This window comes from Dama dama, chromosome 4, assembly GCF_033118175.1.
Source record: "Dama dama isolate Ldn47 chromosome 4, ASM3311817v1, whole genome shotgun sequence".
Lineage (NCBI taxonomy): Eukaryota > Metazoa > Chordata > Mammalia > Artiodactyla > Cervidae > Dama > Dama dama.
Window position 1 is genome coordinate 44,050,106 of NC_083684.1, and position 19,819 is coordinate 44,069,924.

General features: G+C 45.2%; 2 protein-coding genes across 2 annotated transcripts; one reads left to right on the forward strand and one right to left on the reverse strand.

Moving 5' to 3' along the window:
* Nucleotides 1-95: 95 nt before the first annotated feature.
* On the forward strand, nucleotides 96-10,464 carry TXNL4B (thioredoxin like 4B). Its single transcript, XM_061138869.1, has 4 exons — nucleotides 96-309; nucleotides 3,269-3,438; nucleotides 6,659-6,810; nucleotides 8,856-10,464. Exons 2-4 carry the CDS (start codon nucleotides 3,307-3,309, stop codon nucleotides 9,019-9,021), a joined length of 450 nt encoding a protein of 149 aa, XP_060994852.1. The 5' UTR covers nucleotides 96-309; nucleotides 3,269-3,306; the 3' UTR covers nucleotides 9,022-10,464.
* Nucleotides 10,465-12,828: 2,364 nt separating this feature from the next.
* Nucleotides 12,829-19,119, reverse strand: LOC133054152 (haptoglobin). The gene is made up of 7 exons (XM_061138863.1): nucleotides 18,970-19,119; nucleotides 17,015-17,088; nucleotides 16,627-16,725; nucleotides 16,289-16,357; nucleotides 15,630-15,731; nucleotides 14,711-14,785; nucleotides 12,829-13,745 (listed from the first exon to the last, which is right to left on the reverse strand). The coding sequence occupies exons 1-7, from the start codon at nucleotides 18,972-18,974 to the stop codon at nucleotides 12,967-12,969; spliced, it is 1,203 nt and encodes a 400-aa protein (XP_060994846.1). The 5' UTR covers nucleotides 18,975-19,119; the 3' UTR covers nucleotides 12,829-12,966.
* Between the last annotated feature and the right edge of the window lie 700 nt (nucleotides 19,120-19,819).

A 19,819-nucleotide genomic window follows, 5' to 3' on the forward strand; every position in this document is an offset into this window, starting at 1 on the left:
AGTGACCCTAGGGCTTCCGGTCAGAGCAGGTTAGGTGGGCGGTGACTAGGATAACCTCTTCTGCTGATTGGGTTATTGAGAGCGGAACGCGAGTTCATCACTGCGCCTGGGCGTTTTCTTTTTCAGTTTCCGTCCGCTCTGGTGGTCGGCAGAGGGTTGCTAGGCAACGGCTCCAGGTTACTTTGAATTGGGGTGGCCGCGGCGGTTGGGGCAGGGAAAAAAAGCCGTCTGAGTCGGCTTCTTCGAGAAAGGGTTGGGGTTGTCCACAACCCTGAAGTGGAAGAGAAGGAGGTGACGTGTACAATTAAAGTAAGTATCGTTTTCCCCAGCAGCTGTGGGCCAAAAGTAGCCCAGCCACAGGCATCATTAAAAATATATATGTTGGATATTTGGGGGAAATAAAGACGCGCGCCCACAGTGTAAGTAAAAGTCACTCGTCTGTTCATACGCAGAGGTAACCTCTGACGGAGTTGAAAGTGAAAGTCACTCAGTCGTGTCCGACTCTGCCACCCCATGGACTATACAGTCCATGGAATTCTCCGGGCCAGAATACTGGAGTGGGTAGCCTTTCCCTTCTCCAGGGGATCTTGCCAACCGAGGGATGGAACCCAGGTCTCCTGCACTGCAGACGGATTCTTTATCAGCTGAGCCACCAGGGAAGCCCAAGAATACTGGAATGGGTAGCTTATCCCTTCGCCAGCGGATCTTCCCAACCCAGGAATCGAACTGGGGTCTCCTGCATTGCAGACGGAGTCTTTACCAACTGAGCTATATCAGGGAAGCCCTGGCATTTTCATTTTTATTTATTTTTCTATGTGAATATTTATATATACATTAGAGTTAGGTTTTGTACAAAAGTGGGAGCACAGTTTATATACTACTATTTTATAAAAATTTTTTTCTTTATCGTGAGGATTTTTCAATTATTCATCTCTAACCCAGTATATACTGATACTGTGCTAGTACATCAGTGGGCTATACTGTCATTTATTCCTTCTGTCCACTACTGATTACTGTTTAGGTTGTTTCCAGTTTTTCACCCTTATAAATGGTACACAAATCTTTGTGCACATGTCTATTTATTTACTAGGACTTCTCAGAAGTGGAATTGTTGGTTAAAGAGTATTTCAGATTTCTTTTCTAGAAAAGCTTTGTTTCTCTACATTCCATCAGGTATTGAATGCTTGCCAGTTCACTCACTCTCTTGCTGTTATCTTTTAATCTTTGTCAAATGAATGACTTTTAAAGATATATCTTTTAATTTGCTTTCTTTTGCTTACAGATAAAGCTTAACTTTCCAAATATATCTGTACATTTTTACCTCTTCTTTTGTCAATTCTCTATTGGTATCCTTTGCTGTGGACATTTTCTTAGGCCTGGTCTTTCTCCATGCCTAAAGAGAAATTTCCCTCTCCTCTTTCCAGCATTTATCTAGTCCCACTCTCTCACATGCTTACCTCCCCACTTCCTGTTGACTGGTTCCTCCTCTTTTAACAATACAGAAGTTGCTGGTTGTTTGAATTCTAGTGGTGGGACAAACCCATCTTCTCTTTGACTTTCGCTTTAAAGCATCAGTAATTTGTTCTGCCACTCCTATTTGACGACAGTCCCTTTTGGCAGTCTTCTTTCCTATTTAAAGTATGACCTATTACTGGAACAATCTCCTTTCCTACATGAATTTTATCTTGAAATGTGACTTGTCACTGAAAAAGAGAGAATGAAATTGTCCCTTTTCATAGCATTCAGTCCCCTAGGACTGAATTCAAAATATTAAGTATCTCAATGGAGTCTCTTGTGGATCAAAAATAGAGCTTGATCAAAGAGTTTCTGGATCATAAAAATAGGACATTGTAGTAAATAAGTTGGGCTTCTCTGGTGGCTCAGCTGGTAAAGAATCGCCAGCCATGTGGGAGACCTGGGTTTGATCCCTGGGTTGGGAAGATCCCCTGGAGAAGGGAAAGGCTACCCACTCCAGTATTCTGGCCTGCAGAATTCCATGGACTGTACAGTCCATGGGTCGTAAAGAGTCTGACACAACTGAGCAACTTTCACTTTCACTTCCATTGTAGTAAAAGGAATACTAGACTAGAAATTTGATGGCATGGATTCTGGTCCTTGTTTTTGTAGCTAAAAATGTAACTGTGAGCCTGAAAATGACAAGCCCCTTCTATCTCAGTATTTTGCTATTTGTTTTGTGTGTGTGTGTGTGTGTGGTTTTTACACCCTCTTAGTTCATCTCTTTGCCTGTAATGAAGTACACTCAATAAGACATACACCAAGAATCTTTAAACTATAACTCATGATAATATAAATGTCTGTCAATAAAAAACTGTACAAAAGGGATGGAACATGCATGAAGTAGTATGGCAGTGTAACAAGAAATGTGTGAGTTTTCTGCCTAGAGCAATGAGAAGATATTCACATGTGAGGTAAAGTGCAGAAGAGTGGGTAAAGTATGTGTGCTGGATGTCTGTCATTTACCCCTCCAGATCCACTCTTCCTCTCTAGACTGCTCTGGGTCAAGGAGGTTTGTTCGCCTCTGTGGCTCCCCTGGCCTCTTTGTTCCAGCTGGAGTCAGCCAGTGGGAGCATTAGTGTTAGCATCAGAGGGCGGGAGGAGAGTGGCTGTATCCCCTCACTGCAGGCTGACCCCCTTTACAGCGGCCCTCTCCACCCATCAATGTCGGCCACACAGTTCTGCTAATGACTCCCTCCTGGGCTCCTTCAGGCCTGGGGGTGAGAACAGCACCCTGTCCTGGTCCTCCTAGCTGAGGGTTCTTCACTCCACCTTGTTATTTCCTATGCCCTGCCTCAATGAAAGCCTTCAAGTTACCAGATTTGAAGATGTCATCTCTTTCCCACTGGAACCGACTGATAGAATACACTGTCTTTTGAGTGACAAGGGGAAAAAAGCATCTTTATATTTTCTTGTGAATGCATAACAAACTCTGAAAGATACCTGAGAAACTAATGAAAGTTGTTGTCTGGTAACTACTTACCAGGGCACTGGCAACCAAGCCCTCTGAGGGGAGAGAGAGGGAAATTTTATTACAGTATACCTCTCGGTGTTGTTTCTTTATAACTGGTGGACTTACTTGCCACCAGTTTGTGCATTTAGTGTATTCCTTTTATGTTTTTGTTACTATGTTGTATGAAACTTTTTTTCATCTAGGAGGGAAAAATATATATGTTACCTACTCCAAAAATGAACAGTGTTTTAGAATTAGGACTCATGTACTTAATCTGTCTTTAAACATTGCAACTTTCAGGACCAACATTGAAGATTGATAATCTGGATTATTTCAACATGAGCTTCCTGTTACCCAAACTGAGTAGCAAAAAGGCAGTAGACCAAGCAATAAAAAGTACTGCAGAGAAGGTGCTGGTTCTCAGGTTTGGGAGAGACGACGATCCAGTCTGTCTGCAACTAGACGACATAGTAAGTAAATGTTTGTTTTTTTTTTCCTTCATTTATTTTTATTAGTTGGAGGCTAATTACTTTACAATATTGTAGTGGGTTTTGTCATACATTGACATGAATCAGCCATGGATTTACATGTATTCCCCATCTCGATCCCTGCTCCCACCTCCCTCTCCACCCGATTCCTCTGGGTCTTCCCAGTGCACCAGGCCCGAGCCCTTGTCTCATGCATCCAGCCTGGGCTGGTGATCTGTTTCACCATAGATAATATACATGTTTCGATGCTGTTCTCTCGAAACATCCCACCCTCGCCTTCTCCCACAGAGTCCAAAATTCTGTTCTGTACATCTGTGTCTCTTTTTCTGGTTTGCATATAGGGTTATCGTTACCATCTTTCTAAATTCCATATATATGCATTAGTATGCTGTATTGGTCTTTATCTTTCTGGCTTACTTCACTCTGAATAATGGGCTCCAGTTTCATCCATCTCATTAGAACTGATTCAAATGAATTCTTTTTAATGGCTGAGTAATATTCCATGGTGTATATGTCCCACAGCTTCCTTATCCATTCATCTGCTGATGGGCATCTAGGTTGCTTCCATGTCCTGGGTATTATAAACAGTGCTGCGATGAACATTGGGGTGCACGTGTCTCTTTCAGATCTGGTTTCCTCGGTGTGTATGCCCAGCAGTGGGATTGCTGGGTCATATGGCAGTTCTAATTCCAGTTTTTTAAGAAATCTCCACACTGTTCTCCATAGCGGCTGTACTAGTTTGCATTCCCACCAACAGTGTAAGAGGGTTTCCTTTTCTCCACACCCTCTCCAGCATTTATTGCTTGTAGACTTTTGGATAGCAGCCATCCTGACTGGCGTGTAATGGTACCTCATTGTGGTTTTGATTTGCATTTCTCTGATAATGAGTGATGTTGAGCATCTTTTCATGTGTTTGTTAGCCATCTGTATGTCTTCTTTGGAGAAATGTCTGTTTAGTTCTTTGCTCCATTTTTTGATTGGGTCATTTATTTTTCTGGAATTGAGCTGCAGGAGTTGCTTGTATATTTTTGAGATTAATCCTTTGTCTGTTGCTTCGTTTGCTATTATTTTCTCCCAATCTGAGGGCTGTCTTTTCACCTTGTTTATAGTTTCCTTTGTTGTGCAAAAGCTTTTAAGTTTAATTAGGTCCCATTTGTTTATTTTTGCTTTTATTTCCAATATTCTGGGAGGTGGGTCATAGAGGATCCTGCTGTGATTTATGTCAGAGAGTGTTTTGCCTATATTCTCCTCTAGGAGTTTTATAGTTTCTGGTCTTACATTTAGATCTTTAATCCATTTTGAGTTTATTTTTGTGTATGGTGTTAGAAAGTGTTCTAGTTTCATTCTTTTACAAGTGGTTGACCAGTTTTCCCAGCACCTCTTGTTAAAGAGGTGGTCTTTTCTCCATTGTATATTCTTGCCTCCTTTGTCGAAGATAAGTTGTCCACAGATGCGTGGATTTATTTCTGGGCTTTCTATTCTGTTCCATTGGTCTATATTTCTGTCTTTGTGCCAGTACCATACTGTCTTGATGACTGTGGCTTTGTAGTAGAGCCTGAAGTCAGGCAGGTTGATTCCTCCAGTTCCATTCTTCTTTCTCAAGGTTGCTTTGGCTCTTCGAGGTTTTTTGTTTTTCCATACAAATTGTGAAATTATTTGTTCTAGTTCTGTGAAAAATACCGTTGGTAGCTTGATAGGGATTGCATTGAATCTATAGGTTGCTTTGGGTAGAATAGCCATTTTGACAATATCGATTCTTCCAGTCCATGAACACAGTATATTTCTCCATCTCTTTGTGTCCTCTTTGATTTCTTTCATCAGTGTTTTATAGTTTTCTATGTATAGGTCTTTTAGTAAGTGAATTTTTTAAGATTTTTATTAAAAAACTTATATGTTCTTACTCCAACATCTGCAGAGTGCATGAGTGGGAGCAGGCAGGGCCTAGGGATACAGCTGTTCAATTGTTAGCACACTTCCACCAAGAGCTGATCATGTGCCTGCCTGAGCCGAACCGCCTAGTCTGTGATTATGTGGAATCCGCCCTAGCTGTCCTTCCCCAGTAGCAGCTGCCGAAGCTCGGTTTCACCAACAAGCAGTGGAGGACCAGAAACGTTACGAACTATAATCTATGAACATTGTCTTATTCAGTGCTCCTCACAGTGGGATAATTCCTATTCCCGGGAGGGGAGATGCATGCCAGGGAGGTCAGGTGACTTCCACGGGCCCAGAACCACTAAGTTGCAGAGCTGGGATCTGAACTTTGTTTTCTCTGCCTGCAAGTATGCTTTTCTGGAGTGCCGCCTCCAGTGTGTGCCTGATGGTAATCTATGATTTCACAGCACATCTTTACAGTCTGATGAGTCGAGAGGGGAGTACAGGGCAGGGTAAGCTTATCCTGGTCTCTGTTTATTGTGGAGAGAGACTTACCGAGGACTAAGACCTCACCCACGTTTTCTCTTGCTGCCACCCACAGTGTGGATCCAGTGTAAGAATCCCCATGACTATGATTAACAATGAGGGTGTGATGCATTAACCTGGTGGGAAAGGGGCCAGAGCATTTTACCCTCAACTGTGGGGGTGTGGAATATCGGAGAGTGTAGACTCTGAAGCCAGGCCGTCCGAGTTCAGATCCCAGCCTTACTGCTTACAGCTGTGTGACCAGGGGCACGTTATCTCCTCGTGGCTCAGTTTTCTTCTGTGAAATGGTGCCTGTAGCCGTGCATACCTCCTAGAAATGTATGGTTTAAAGGAGCCAACAAGTGTAAAGCACTTAGAACACTTAGCACACAGCAAGGGCCATGTAAGGGTCTGCTGCTTTGTCATAATTCTCATTTATGGGTGAGATTGGAAAGGAGATTTGGGGGAATTGCATTATCTGTAGCACATATTTCTGAGTTTACTTTTTTATTTAAGCAAGTATGGGTTTTATAAATCCATGTAAAGTTTATAAACACATATTTTAATCAAAAATAGAAGAAAAAAAGAAGAAATATATTCACCCAGTTTGCTCAGGGCCCTCTCACTACCCTACCAACAGTGATTCAGACTCTGAATAATATTACTCTTAATGTGGAACTCCCAACAGGCTAGATTCTTGGTCTGGGAATTTTTTCCACACAGAAAACTCTTCTAATGAAAAGGTTCACAGAAGAAACGTTAACAGCCCTCACATTGTAACCCACATCTCTCTCTTCACTTGCAGCTTTCTAAGACCTCTTCCGACTTAAGTAAAATGGCTGCTATCTATCTAGTAGACGTGGACCAAACCCCAGTTTATACACACTATTTTGACATCAGTTATATTCCATCTACTGTGTTTTTCTTCAATGGGCAGCATATGAAAGTGGATTATGGGTAAGTTAGATTGACATGAAGTTACTATAATCTTCAAAGTTTCTTTTCTCCAGGCAGTTTCAGTAGCTCACCCACTTGGATGTGATGGGAGCTTTGTGTGTCTTATTTTGGTACTGTTTCTCAGTTGATGAAGTCTCTAATTTGTGTGTGTGTGTGTGTGTGTGGAACTTTGGTACAAAATGAAAATGTTTCCAGTATGAGTGGTGAATGTTAACTTACTACTTAAATCTGAGAGACTAGTACAGTTTGTGCAGAGAAGGCAATGGCACCCCACTCCAGTACTCTTGCCTGAAAAATCCCATGGACAGAGGAGCCTGGTGGGCTGCAGTCCATGGGGTTGCTAAGAGTCGGACATGACTGAGCGACTTCACTTTCACTTTTCCCTTTCATGCATTGGAGGAGGAAATGGCAACCCACTCCAGTGTTCTTGCCTGGAGAATCCCAGGGACGGGGGAGCCTGGTGGGCTGCCGTCTATGAGGTCGCACAGAGTCGGACACGACTGAAGTGACTTAGCAGCAGCAGCAGTACAGTTTGTGAAGCACTCACCATCCATCACTGCAGAAAATATAGAACAGCTTTTGTCAAAGTTTCCCAGGAGTTTTATTTCAAACAAAATGGGCCATTGTTCTTAAACTCTTGATACTCATTGGCTGCATCTGTGAAAGAAGTGATCCTTCAGCAAATTAAGACATGCGTTTCCCTTACCAAGCGTTCTGTCTGCTTTCAGTTAGAGAATTTTGAAGTCCTTCTTTCTCACAGTTTGTCAAAAATAAGTAAGATCAGGGACTTCCGTGATGGTGCAGTGGTTAAAACTTCACCTTTCAAAGCAGGGGGTTCGGGTGCAGTCCCTGGTTGGGGAGCTAAGACCCCATATGCCTGGAGGTCAGAAAGCCAAAACATAAAACAGAAACAATATTGTAACAAATGCTATAATGACTTTAAAATGGACCACATCAATCTTAAAAATAAAAGACTAAATAACATGAAATCTGGAATACCCTCCCCCCCACCTAGTCAGCATCCCAATGCTTAATATGTATTTTGAATGTATCCATAGTAATCATTTCTTACTATGGACAAATCATGTTGTCCATTTGTCCAGACCTGTGGGCCTGTTTTGTCATTATCTATTTGAAAGTGTGTTAAATATTATCTATCTTAAGTATTTTAAAGCTGTTTATTCTCCTAGAATACAGCTGGTATATATATTACTTTGGTGAATCTTTTCAGCGGGTAAATTATGATACTACTTACCACCTTAGAAGTGTATAAAAATTTTAACCCAGCAATTTTATTTCCAGGAATTTATTTCCAGGAAATTATCTGAAAGAAAATAGTCGTGAAAGTGGCCAAAATTGGCCACACGAATATTCATTCATCCCACCATTATTTAGAAAACAAAATGCTTAGAAGCTTGATGTCCATAGAAAGATGCTAGATACTAATTTAATATGGTATGGGAGATGCATGTTTAATGATGTTGAAAGAAATATATGTTAGTTGAAAAAAGCACATTACAAAATAATTTGCATGATATGATTCCCATGATTGTGAAAAAAGAAATACACACACACACAAGATTGAAAGGATATATGCCAAAATGCAGCATCTGGCCTCACAGGTAATTTTTTTTCCTTGAAAAGTTTTTAAAAAGTAATACTGTATTAACACTTACCGCCCAGAGACCAGTTAATGGACTTTGCACAGTGTCTGGCCAACTTTGACAACAGCAAACTAAGCCCACACTGACGCCCCGGGAATGCTACCTGATGACGACTTGAGAAGTGATTAAATAGGTTCTTAGGCAGAAGCGTTTCACCTGGTAGGGCTTCCATGCTCTTCCAGCAGCCCACAGCACTGGTTTTAGTCATGTATCAAGTGGGCCCTGTAATCACAAATGGAAAATCAGTGTCAGGCTTTGTGTCTAAGGGCTCCCTGACCAGAAGAAAGTAAGAGAGCTGCTATTTACTTTGTTTATGCTGAAGGCCTTACAAGTACCTTTGAAAAGTTCTGAGCCAGGTCATTTCTCTCCTATGCTATTTAGGTCTCCAGATCACACTAAATTTGTGGGAAGTTTCAAAACCAAACAAGACTTCATAGATTTGATTGAAGTAATTTATCGAGGAGCAATGAGGGGGAAACTTATTGTGCAAAGTCCTATTGATCCCAAGAATATTCCCAAATACGACCTCCTCTATCAAGACATTTAGTGCTTTCGCTGCCATCAGAGTTGAAGAGAAAGGCCCATCTCGAAACAGTACCTAACTCCAGCTGTGCGGTTTTCCTGGGGTCCTTCAGAAACATGGTCAGAATCCCAGAGAATAAGAGTTTTGACCTCAATAGAAAGTACCGGCCGCCAAGCAGAAGACCACACTGGTGCTGGGACATTCGGGGATGCCCAAGTGTCTACGCCCTGCAGACCTCAGAGAGGTCAAGCCAGCCATGGTCAATTTCCCCAGTGTGGGTATTTTAATTTCTCTGTATATTGTTCTTTTCTTTATTCTTTAAGATAATACAGAATCCTTCTAAATTTGGCTAGGATAGTTTGATTCAACTATGTTTATTTGATACATTGAGTAAAATAGAAAATCAGTTCACATAAGAGCAAAAACACTTGTTTTCTACCCTATGTGTGCATACCCACACCTTCTTTTATCCTCAGCCTCGCCTTCCCTCTGCTCATGTATTTATCTCATGCTCACCTACTATCCCAGGTTCTCTTGGAATAAATCATTCTCTACTGATAGTGGCCAAGTTTGTTTTATCTTCAAGCCTTTTTGGCTCAGAATTTTAAAGCTATATTGGCTTGCTCATTTTATCAGCTTTTATGTTATTAAATTGCCCCAGAGGTGAGAACTTGAACCTTTACTGTCCAGCACCCAATTTAAGCTAAACAAAAAAATTAACTACCCTTAGTCAGTAGGAACCAATCTCTCTTGGAGCTCCGTCTCTTTCTGAGGAGAAAACTGTACTTCAGGGACTCAAGACTGCAAAGAGATGTCAGAACTGCTAGAAAGAAGTATCATCTATATAGGACTTGCCCGTTTTAATAACTTTATGAAGAATTCTTGCTCTCCCAGGGCCCCCTGGCACAACCTTCACCACTTGGGCACGTCCCTCCTCTTCTCATGGCGCTAATGGCACTGACTTTCTAGAATAAGAATGTGTGCAGAACCAGAAGGCCTCGCACCATGCAGCACATGACCCGCTCGGCAGCTGTTGGCCTTCATGCAGGGCAACACTGTCACTGCACGACTGTCCCCCTTTGCCGAGCGCCTTCTTTCCAAGTCTTCTGTGACCAACGTGGCAGAGAAGGAAGGTTGCTGGGCATCTGGGTGGCCTTCGTTGATAAAGGAGAGAGTCACCCCAGGAATGAGACAACAAAATCCTTTCAGCACCACTCCGTTTTCTCCTGGCCCCCACTTCCTGCTTACATTGGTAATCGTGATGCATGGAACCACAGCAGCCGTCTTAGGACCATGAGGCAACCAGCCCTGGGATGAAAAATAAACATGCTACAAAGAATGATGAAAAGAGCCTGGGTCCCTGATGACGATATCAAGCTCTCAAGTGGACTCTAGACCTTCCTCCCTTCAGATTTCTGTGAAGGAATAAAACGTCTTTACCACCTGTCACTTTAGTTGGATTTTCTGTCCCTCATAGCCTAAATTACACAACATTTGAGGTGTGAGAAGTGCTCAGATAACAGCAAAAACTCAGCACTTTCATGCATAAGATTCTCATATTGTCTTTCCTCCTGAGGGCTTTTCGGTGATGTTTCTCTGAAGTCCAGATTTATGTTTTTGTTCCCATCATAGTTCTCCCTTCCACAAGTGTTTATTAATTACATACTGTATGCCCCCATTCTGTGCCAGATACTGCACAAAAACAAAACGACTCCTGGATGGAAAGAAAGCTTCGTAGAAGAGACAGTTCTGAGCCTTAAAGGAGAGTAGGAGGTACTCATGGAGAAGGGGGAGGGCATAGGGGGAACCGGGGAGAGGAAGGCTGGAGAGAACCCAGAGGCTGGAGACAGTGTGCGTGTTGAGAGGGCTCCACAGAGTTCACTGTCACTGAAACCCGAGAGGGAGGCAGGTGGGCAGGAGGTGCTGCCGGGGAGGAAGGCGGAGGAGATAAGGAAAGTGAGAAAATACCGAAAGTGTTATTTTTCTCCTGAGAGAGAGGCAGAAGCCACTAATACAATCAGATTTTTCTTCAAAAAAAAACTTGGATGGTTTATTCTTCAAAAAACTTAGTGCTGAAGGTATTATTAGAAGAAAGAGGTATAACTGTTTGCTGAGAGGCATGATTTTACATGTTTGTATTATTATTTAGTTTCTGGCCATCGTCTCTTGTGCAGGTTCTAGAATATAGGTCTCAGTTGTTCTTGGCCTGTGAGCTCCAACCTGTTTTTCATTATCGATGGATCTGGAGAGTGCCTGTGACAACATCACAGGGAAGGACAGAACACTGGTGAGCAAGTAGTGACACCAAATGCCATTTTAAGCCATAAGCGGGGGAGGCCGCATTTTGGTGTGACAAGACTGTATGCTGGTGAAGGGCCAGTGTGCTGAATAAAGGAGTGTGGCTCAGTTAGAACTCTTCTTCTTCAGTTAGAAGAAGAGCTTCATGGGCTGGGTCCCAGAACTTCTGTTCTAGGAAACCGTTCATAGCAAGACCTTTATCTTTGTGAAATGAAAGACTCAGATGGCTGTGGTTTGAGTCCTGGTTGAGGGTTGTTTTCTTTCAAATGAGAAAAGCAGCCCCTCCTAAGGAAGAGAATTCTGACTTCCTCCAGCCCCAGAACATTACTACTGAGGCACTTCAGAGCCTGTCTGGGTTAAGTCCCCTGTGGGAGAGACCAGGAGACTAATGGGCAGGGAGCTCGAGGACCTTGGTAGGTTTGTCATTGAGCTGTGACTTGGACCCAGCAAATCCGTAAATCCTGCCTTTATACCACCTTACCGTGTTAGCTGAAGTGCTGGTGTGCTGGAGCACAAGCCACAGAGTACTACCTGTCAGAACGCTCACTGTGCCGCTCGAGCCAGCGTCTTCCTCACCAGCCTTCTCTTTCTTCTCCACTCGGAACAAGCAGAGGATGCTGTGAAAAGAGCTCAGGATTTGTGTTCAGACAGACTTAGGTTCAGAACTCAGCTTTGGGTCTCCCTGGTGGCTCAGTGGTAAATCAGTGCTTGTCAATGTAGGAAATGCAGATTTTATCCCTGGGCTGAAGATCCCCTGGAGAAGGAAATAGCAGCCCAGTCCAGTATTCTTGCCTGGGAAATCCCACGGACAGAGGAGCCTGGTGGGGTCTCCACGGGGGTCTCAGAAGAGTCGGATACAACTTAGCGACTAAGCAACAACAAAGGTTCAAGATTCAGCTTCTCTATTTGATACCTGCGTAACCTTGAACAAATCGCTTCTCTGACTCTTATTTCCTTGTCTATAAAACAAGGATAACCGTGACCTCTCTGAGGCCTGCCATCAAATAGGTACTCATTCGGTGATCATGAGTTCCCCAGTGGGACAGCTCGTATCACCTTAGGGATTTCTAGTTGGTCCAGGGTGTTTTCTGCCACACTCCCAGTAAACTCTAGAGCACTTGGCTGCTGCTGTACTGTCAATGAGAGAATAAAAAAAAAAAAAAAGCCCAAGGCTAAAAGCAGTGCAGAAGGGCTTCCCTGGGGGCTCGGTGGTAAAGAGTCCACCTGCCGATGCAGGATACGTGGATGCGATCCCTGGTCCAGGAAGATCCCACATGCCATGAGGCAACTAAGCCCGTGCGTGATAACTACTGAGCCTGCACTCCAGAGCCTGGGAGCTGCAACTGCTGAGCCCCCGTGCCACAACTGCTGAAGCCCTCGGACCCTAGAGCCCGTGCTCCACAGCAAGGGAAGCAATGAGCAGCTGCATACCACAGCTAGAGAGTAGCCCCCACTCGCCAAAACTAGAAAAAATCCTGCGAAGTCATAAAGTCCCAGCACCGCTGAAAATAAATTATTTTAAAGAAACAGAAGTGAGTCAAAGAAAAGCTCTTTATTGACACAGCAATGCAGGGCTGGAACCCATCAGCTTCACGCTGCATTTTTGTCCCCTCCACTCCTGCCCAGTTTTCCCCTCGTCCTTTCAGGCAGCTGCTTCCAGTCGGCCCCACCTTAGTTGTCAGCGATGGTTTTCCGAACCCAGTCCAGAATGGAGGTCACCTTCACATACACACCATACTCAGCCACGGCACAGCTCTTGTCAAAGCTCAGGATCCCAGCCGCGTACCAGGTGTCGTCCTCCTGGTCGTGGACGACGAAGGCGCTGCCGGCATCACCGTAGCAGGTGTCCTCCTGGTACTTGGATAGGCCAACGCAGAAGGTGTTCTTATTCAGTATGGGCTGCACCCCCACAGGGCTCTTATCCGTCTTATTTTCAGGCACAGTGCTGTTCTCGTAGTGCTCCACACACTTGTCTTGGTCAGCCACAGGCAGCATGATGTACTTCAGATGCTCCGTAAAGTTGAAGTTGGCATTTCGCCCCCAGCCAGACACATAACCCACACGACCCACCGCCACATAGTCTTTCGAAGGTAGGCAGATGGGCATTACTTTTTCATTGACGGGTACCTTCTGTCTGAGTTTGATGAGCCCGATGTCTACCTTGGAGCGGTCAGGATGGAGAACCACCTTCTCCACCTCTACAGGCTGGTTCTTTCCCACATAGAGTCTTAAAGTAGGAGCAATGTCCTTTGCTTTTTTGTCACTGGTATGACCCAGGTAGAGATTTTTAGCTGTGGTGAGGAGCCATCGTTCATTGATGAGCGTGGCTCCCGAGATGAGGTTATTGTGAGAGACCATCTTGGCCTGCCAGGGAAAGCTGCCTTTGGCATCCAACGAGCCACCGATGATCCTCTGCACCTGGTCCACTGGGTGCTTGGGCTTCCCGCACACTGTCAAGGAGAGCAAGATGATCATTAATATGAGCAGGGTGTGAGCGTCCCCCAGGCCAGGAAACATAAAAACGCCCTCTTGCCACTGTCCAAAACTATCGCTCTTCATGTCTCCAGGGCTAGAAACATTTACATGCTTTGCCCTTACCTTCTGCTCCTCCCGTCCCCAATGTTAACAATTTAAAAAAAAAAAAATTTTTTTTAATGTTCACATCACTAAAGCAGAGTTCTGTTCCCTGCTTTTCTGACTCACAAACAGCACTGAAATTTTCAAACCCCAGCTGATGAACTCTAGATATATTTAAATGATTTATCACAACTAGAGGTACATGACCCCTGAAATTCAGTGTAAGGACAAGGAGCTACCAAGTTTCATTCTCTCTGAATAAATAGGGACATGAAGCAATGTTGACCGGAACACAGATTTTATAAATACTGGAGTTGATACCCGGCAGGTTAGCAGTTCCACAGCCCAAGTAGCAGAAGAGGATGGGCAAAATCCTCTTGTTCCAGGAGGGAAAGGAGAGAGCTCAGCCCCTCTTGGTGACAACAGAGTCCTGATCCTTCTCCATCCTCTTGTAGCACATTCCCACGGATTACAGTTTTGCTCTGCCCTCCCTCAACCTGTTCTTCTGCAGCTTGCTTTACCCTTGGCCCAGGGCTCTCTAGGTGGGCTCTCTGTAGAGTCCCCTGATCCTCTGTGGACAATGTAGACAGTGGACGAGGTCAGTGCCTCGGAGGCCAGATGAACACATCCTTAGTGAACTTCATGGGGTGGCGTCACCTACCTGCACACATCTCTGCCCAGCCACCTCTGGTCCCCCTGGTCCCTGTCCTTGGCTGGTGTGTGCCCAGGGGAAGCCGCATAGGGAGGATGTGCCTTGATGTTCAGATCAAGATGCCTGCTGTACACCAGCCCATCAGTACCCACTTTCAGTCTGCTTCCCAGGCCCCTGGCTTCCTACCTGCCTCACATTCAGGGAGTTGCTGTCCAACGTTCTTATTTATCCACTGCTTCTTACTGTTAAAGGTGTACACTCCTGAAACAAAATTAAAAAATACAAGCTGAGAGGGACGTTGTAACTGGACCTAGCCCTGGGAGAGAGGGCAATTAAAGAGCAGAATCAGAGAAATAGGAGAAGGAGGGCCAGGGAGGAGGAGGAACAGAAGAGCTCTGTGCTGGAAGTCAAGTGCTGGGGGCCACTGAAGCCCAGCAGGACGGGTAGTGGTCTAAGTGGCCGAGGCGATTGTGTCAAGACAGTACAGGGTTGGAATCAGGGTTCAAATCCTGACTTTCCCTCATACAGGCTACCTGAACTTGGGCAAATTTCTCAACCTCTCTGTGCCTCAGTTTCTTCAGCAGTGAAATGAGAATAATAATCCTGTCTCTTGGGAAGTCCCTAGTGGTCCAGTGGTTAGGACTCCGAGCTTCTAATTCAGGGGACCCAGGTTTCATCCCTGGTCAGGAAGTTAAGTTCCCACAAGCTTGTGCAACTTGGCAAAAATAAATAATAGTATCTCCAGAGGGATGTCGTGAGGACCTCATGAGCAAATCTGTGGAGAAAACTGTGCACAGTGCAGGAGTGTAGTGCTCACGAGGTGAGGGCTCCCTGCCATCATCACCATCACCATCACCATCATTCTGTTTTATATAGATCTTACCCTGAGATGGGTAGGCTACGTGGCATCACCTCCACTTAACAAGGGAGAAAACTCAAGTCTGAGGAGAGTTAATTTGCCCAAAAGGCCACAGCTGCCAGTGACAAAACCCTCATTAAAACCTGAATCTCCTGGCTCCAGAAATCACATGCCCTTTCTGACCAGTCACCCTGGCTCCATCCCCCATGGAAGTGGAGGGACAGGAGGCATTCGTCCAGGCCTTACCATCTCCAGCAGAGCGCAGTTTGTAATAGGTTTTGCACTGGAAGCGAATCGAGTGCTCCACGTAGCCATTTTCAATCTTGGGGGGCTCTGGGCAGCTGGCATCTGCAAAGGAAAAGAGTAAGAGAAGGTTCATATTGGGGAACTGCCCCTGGAGACTCGAAAAGGCAGAGCAGAAGAAGCTGGTTTGCACATCAACCTCCCACCATCCCCAAAGGAGATAGCACCAGCTCTTCCTGGTGACGATGGAGTTCTGACCCTCTTGTAGCCTCTTGTAGCACATTCCCATGGATTGCGGTTTTGTTCTACCCTCCCTCGATCTGTTCTTCCTGCAGCTTGCTTTGCCCTTGGCCCAGGGATCTCTAGGTGGGCTCTCTGTACATAGAGGGTCCCCTGATCCGCTGTGAATAGTGGATTCGGTCAGTGCCCAGGAGACCAGATGAACACATCCCTAGTGAACTTTGTGGGGAAGCATCACCTGCCGGTGCACGTCTCTGCCCGGCCACCTGTGGTCCCCCCGACCCCTGTCCTTGGCTGCTGTGTGCCCAGAGGAAGCCTCACAGGGAGGATGTGCCTTGAGGACGTTTCGATCAAGATGCCTGCCGTGCACCAACCCCTCAATACCCACTTTCAATCTGCTTCCCAGGCCTCTGACTTCCTACCTTCACATTCAGGGAGTTGCTGTCCAATGTCCTTGTTTATCCATTGCTTATTGTTAAAGGTATACACCCCTGAAACAAAAAGAAAAAAAAAAATGAGCCAAAAGCTGGACCTGGCACTAGGAGAGAAGGTATTTAAAGAGCAGAGTCAGAGAAGTAGGAGCAGGGAGGGCTGGAGAAGAGGAGCAAGGGAGGAGCGCTATGCTAAAAGCCAAGTGCTGGGGGCGCCAGTAAAGTGCGGCAGGACAGACGATGGTCAAGGTGACTGTGGCAGTCGTGGAGACTGTCAAGGCGGTCCGGGGTTGGGATAGGAGGACCCGGAGGCATTCGCCCAGGCTCACCATCTCCAGCACGCAGTTTGTAATATTTGTCACACTGATAGCGAACTGAGTACTCCACGTGGCTGTTGGCAATCTCGGGGGCCTTTGGGCAGCTGTCGGCTGCAAAGGAAAACAGAAAGACAAGGTTCATTTTCAGAAACTGCCCCTAGAGACTGGAAAAGTCAGGAGAGAAGAAACAACGTATCAAACTCCCACACCCCAAACAGAAGCCCAGGAGAGATTGTTGGCTGGCTGGCTGGCTGGCTCCCCAGTGTTCTTTACGATACTGAAAGACCAGAGATCAGGATAAGGAGCAGTTGGATTTTCCCGGAGAGGATGCAGATCTGAAGGGCTAAGGTGGGATGCAACGGTGTGGCCAGGTACAGCCCTTGCCCACAGGCAGACCTACCTGTGGCCTCACTGCTGATTTCCACCACGAGAAGCTGCCCGCAGAGCAGGAGGGTAACGACCACTGGCAGGGCGCTGCAGAGAAGACAGAAAGGAGGGCACCGCTAGTCTCCCCGCTTCAACACACACACACACCCCTCCCGTGACCTAGAGACCCCTCACCCACCCACATGCATGCTTCAGCAGCTTCCCAGTCACAGAGGTTCCTGTGTGTTCCGTGCTGCCAGGAATTCTACAGCAGCTTCAGAGAAGAGCAAGCAAGATTAGGGAGGAATCGGGCCTCAGTGCATGGCAGGATTCCGGAAACCCTAAATTGTTAACAATATATGAGCTCCTCAGCAAAGAGAAGCCTCCCTTGGGGGCACCCCTGAGGTGCTGGGCTTTGAGGATTCCACAAATAAAATGCAGGTATCTAGAAGATGGGGCAGTGGGGGAGTTATTATTATGCTACTCTCTCTACTTTGGGGAATTTTCCATAAGAGGTTCCCTAAAATATAAAACACTGATGTAGTTGTTTCTATTATTTTTTGGTAATTTGACTTCAGGAAGTCGTATAGCGAACCCCCAAATTCCAGAAGGTTACGTGGATGATAACTGACTCCGTAAAAGCTTGACTGTGCACTTGGGCATCAGTGCACAGGCCATCCCCACCCATGGACCATCTCCCTGGAAGATGGCAACTACTCAGAGATGGCTTGGTTAAGTTTCTGGTTTCATTACTTCAACATTTCAGAAAAAAATTTTTTTCTGTTTTGTTGTGTCATTCAAATGTTTCCCTTTTGGTCTTTCTCATTATACATTTTTTAAAAATCTGCTAATAGGCATATTCAAAATGCCAGGGAAAACTCCCAGGCAGTCCAGTGGTTAGGACTCAAAGCTTGCACTGCCAAGGACCCAGGTTCAATCCCTGGTTGAGGAACTAAGATCCCGCAGGCCATGTGGTATGACCAAAAAGGAAAAATACGTCAGGAGGCTTACCACAGGAGCTACTGGCTTCCCCACAAAGATGAAAACTTTATAATCTCAAGGAAAAAGCTATTTCTTAGAGAAAGTCACGCCTCATGGGAAAGCAGCATCATCTGAAAACATTACCTTTTATGGACACAGAAAAGCAGAGAATTTTTGCAAAGTAAACCTTTATTCACTATGTGTGTGCTCAGTCACCAAGTCATGCCCGACTCTGCGACCCCATGGACTGTAGCCCGCCAGGCTCCTCTGTCATTGGGATTTCCCAGGCAAGAATACCGGAGTGAGGTTGCCATTCCCTCCTCCATAGGATCTTCCCAACCTAGGGATCGAATCCTGCATTGTCAGGCAGATTCTTTACCACTGAGTTGCCAGTGACACCCCAGAGAGAATGTTACAAAAGAATAGTAGTATGGGCAGCACAGGAATATGGCAAGAACCTTGAAGCTGACATGCAAATGAATGAAATTTGGAAAACAATGAGGTAATGACTGAAAGGACTGCTCCAAACTCATAATTCCTAGAAGTCAAGGACCAAGCTTTAATCCATTTCCAATATCTCCTCCAGAACCTTATGCAGCACATAGAACATAGAGGATCCTCTACAAACATGCTACTATTTGGAAGATAATTCTTATTATAAATATCGTTTGAGCCTTTGGTGCTTCCTGGCTCTAAAACCAAACACATGAGTAGATTCCCCCAGGCAGATAAGAGTGAGATCCACCCTAAATAACTAGGAGTCAGAGCCAAGGACAGAATAAACCCTGAGAAGCTTTGCGAGAATAAAAGATATTGTTTGCACGCTGTGCATCAGAAAGCAAACAAAGTATAATTTAGTCCATTTGCCTTATTTATCTTCATTGTATTTTTGCATTTCTCCTGTAGGCCTCTCCTGTACCCAGGCTGTCATGTACGTAAAAGATATATCCAAAGAAGGATGAAATAATCCAGAGAAAAGTGAGGGATAGGAGCAAACTGTGGACTCACCTCATCTTTGGTGTGTCTGGCTCTGGAAGAGCAGTGCCATTAGGGGCACCTGCTGATGCTTTTATGTCCCCAGTATCTCACTCCACCCCCTTCTTGATTTTGTAATTGCTGTGTCTCCACACTTTGGCCTTATTAAGGTTACTCACATTTTCCGGTAATAAAGCCACAAACAACCTCCCTGTTAAAGAGTCCAGCTCTTGCTTCATACTTAAGTTTCCCCTGGTGTTCTTCATGCTTGAGCCAAAGAATCCTGGCCATGTCGCTACCCCATGCAGCTGCCAAAGGGTTTCCCGAAATGAGCCAGTGTGCAGGACTGGGGGAGGAACCATCAATCTGGGTCTCTTTGTTCTGAATGCTTTTCAGCACTGGACAAAGCCCTTCTTGGGGTTGTTTCAAATCCATTAGAGACACTCCTGCAACCTGGCTGAGACAGGGCTTTCAAGTAAGCATTTCCTTTTCACAATCATGTCCCCCACACTGTGTTGCCATCTCCCTATTCTGCAAAGCTCTCCAACCTAAAATCAGTAAAATGTACTCATTGTGTTTTCTCTGATTGCTTGTTCCAAAAATCACACAGAATGGTTAAGGCTATAGTGTAGATGCAAACCATACTCAATGGCAGTGGTTATCATGGTTTTATTGTTGCTGTTGTTCAGTTGCTCAGTCGTGTCCAACTCTTTGCAAGCCCATGGACTGCAGCACACCAGGCTTCCCTGTCCTTCACTATCTCCCGGAGTTTGCTCAAACTCATGTCCATTGAGTCAGTGATGCCATCCAACCAGCTCATCCTCTGTCACCCCCTTCTCCTCCTGCCTTCAATCTTTGCCAACATCAGGGTCTTTTCCAGTGA

What these genes read in the sequence shown, in the direction of transcription:
- TXNL4B (XM_061138869.1), top strand. Translation starts at nt 3,307, where the DNA reads ATGAGCTTCCTGTTACCCAAACTGAGTAGCAAAAAGGCAGTAGACCAA. An exon ending in GTCTGCAACTAGACGACATA is followed by an intron (nt 3,439 to 6,658) that starts GTAAGTAAATGT and finishes CTTCACTTGCAG; the next exon opens with CTTTCTAAGACCTCTTCCGA. An exon ending in CATATGAAAGTGGATTATGG is followed by an intron (nt 6,811 to 8,855) that starts GTAAGTTAGATT and finishes TATGCTATTTAG; the next exon opens with GTCTCCAGATCACACTAAAT.
- LOC133054152 (XM_061138863.1), bottom strand. An exon ending in AATCAGCAGTGAGGCCACAG is followed by an intron (nt 16,726 to 17,014) that starts GTAGGTCTGCCT and finishes TTTCCTTTGCAG; the next exon opens with CCGACAGCTGCCCAAAGGCC. An exon ending in GCAACTCCCTGAATGTGAAG is followed by an intron (nt 15,732 to 16,288) that starts GTAGGAAGTCAG and finishes TTTCCTTTGCAG; the next exon opens with ATGCCAGCTGCCCAGAGCCC.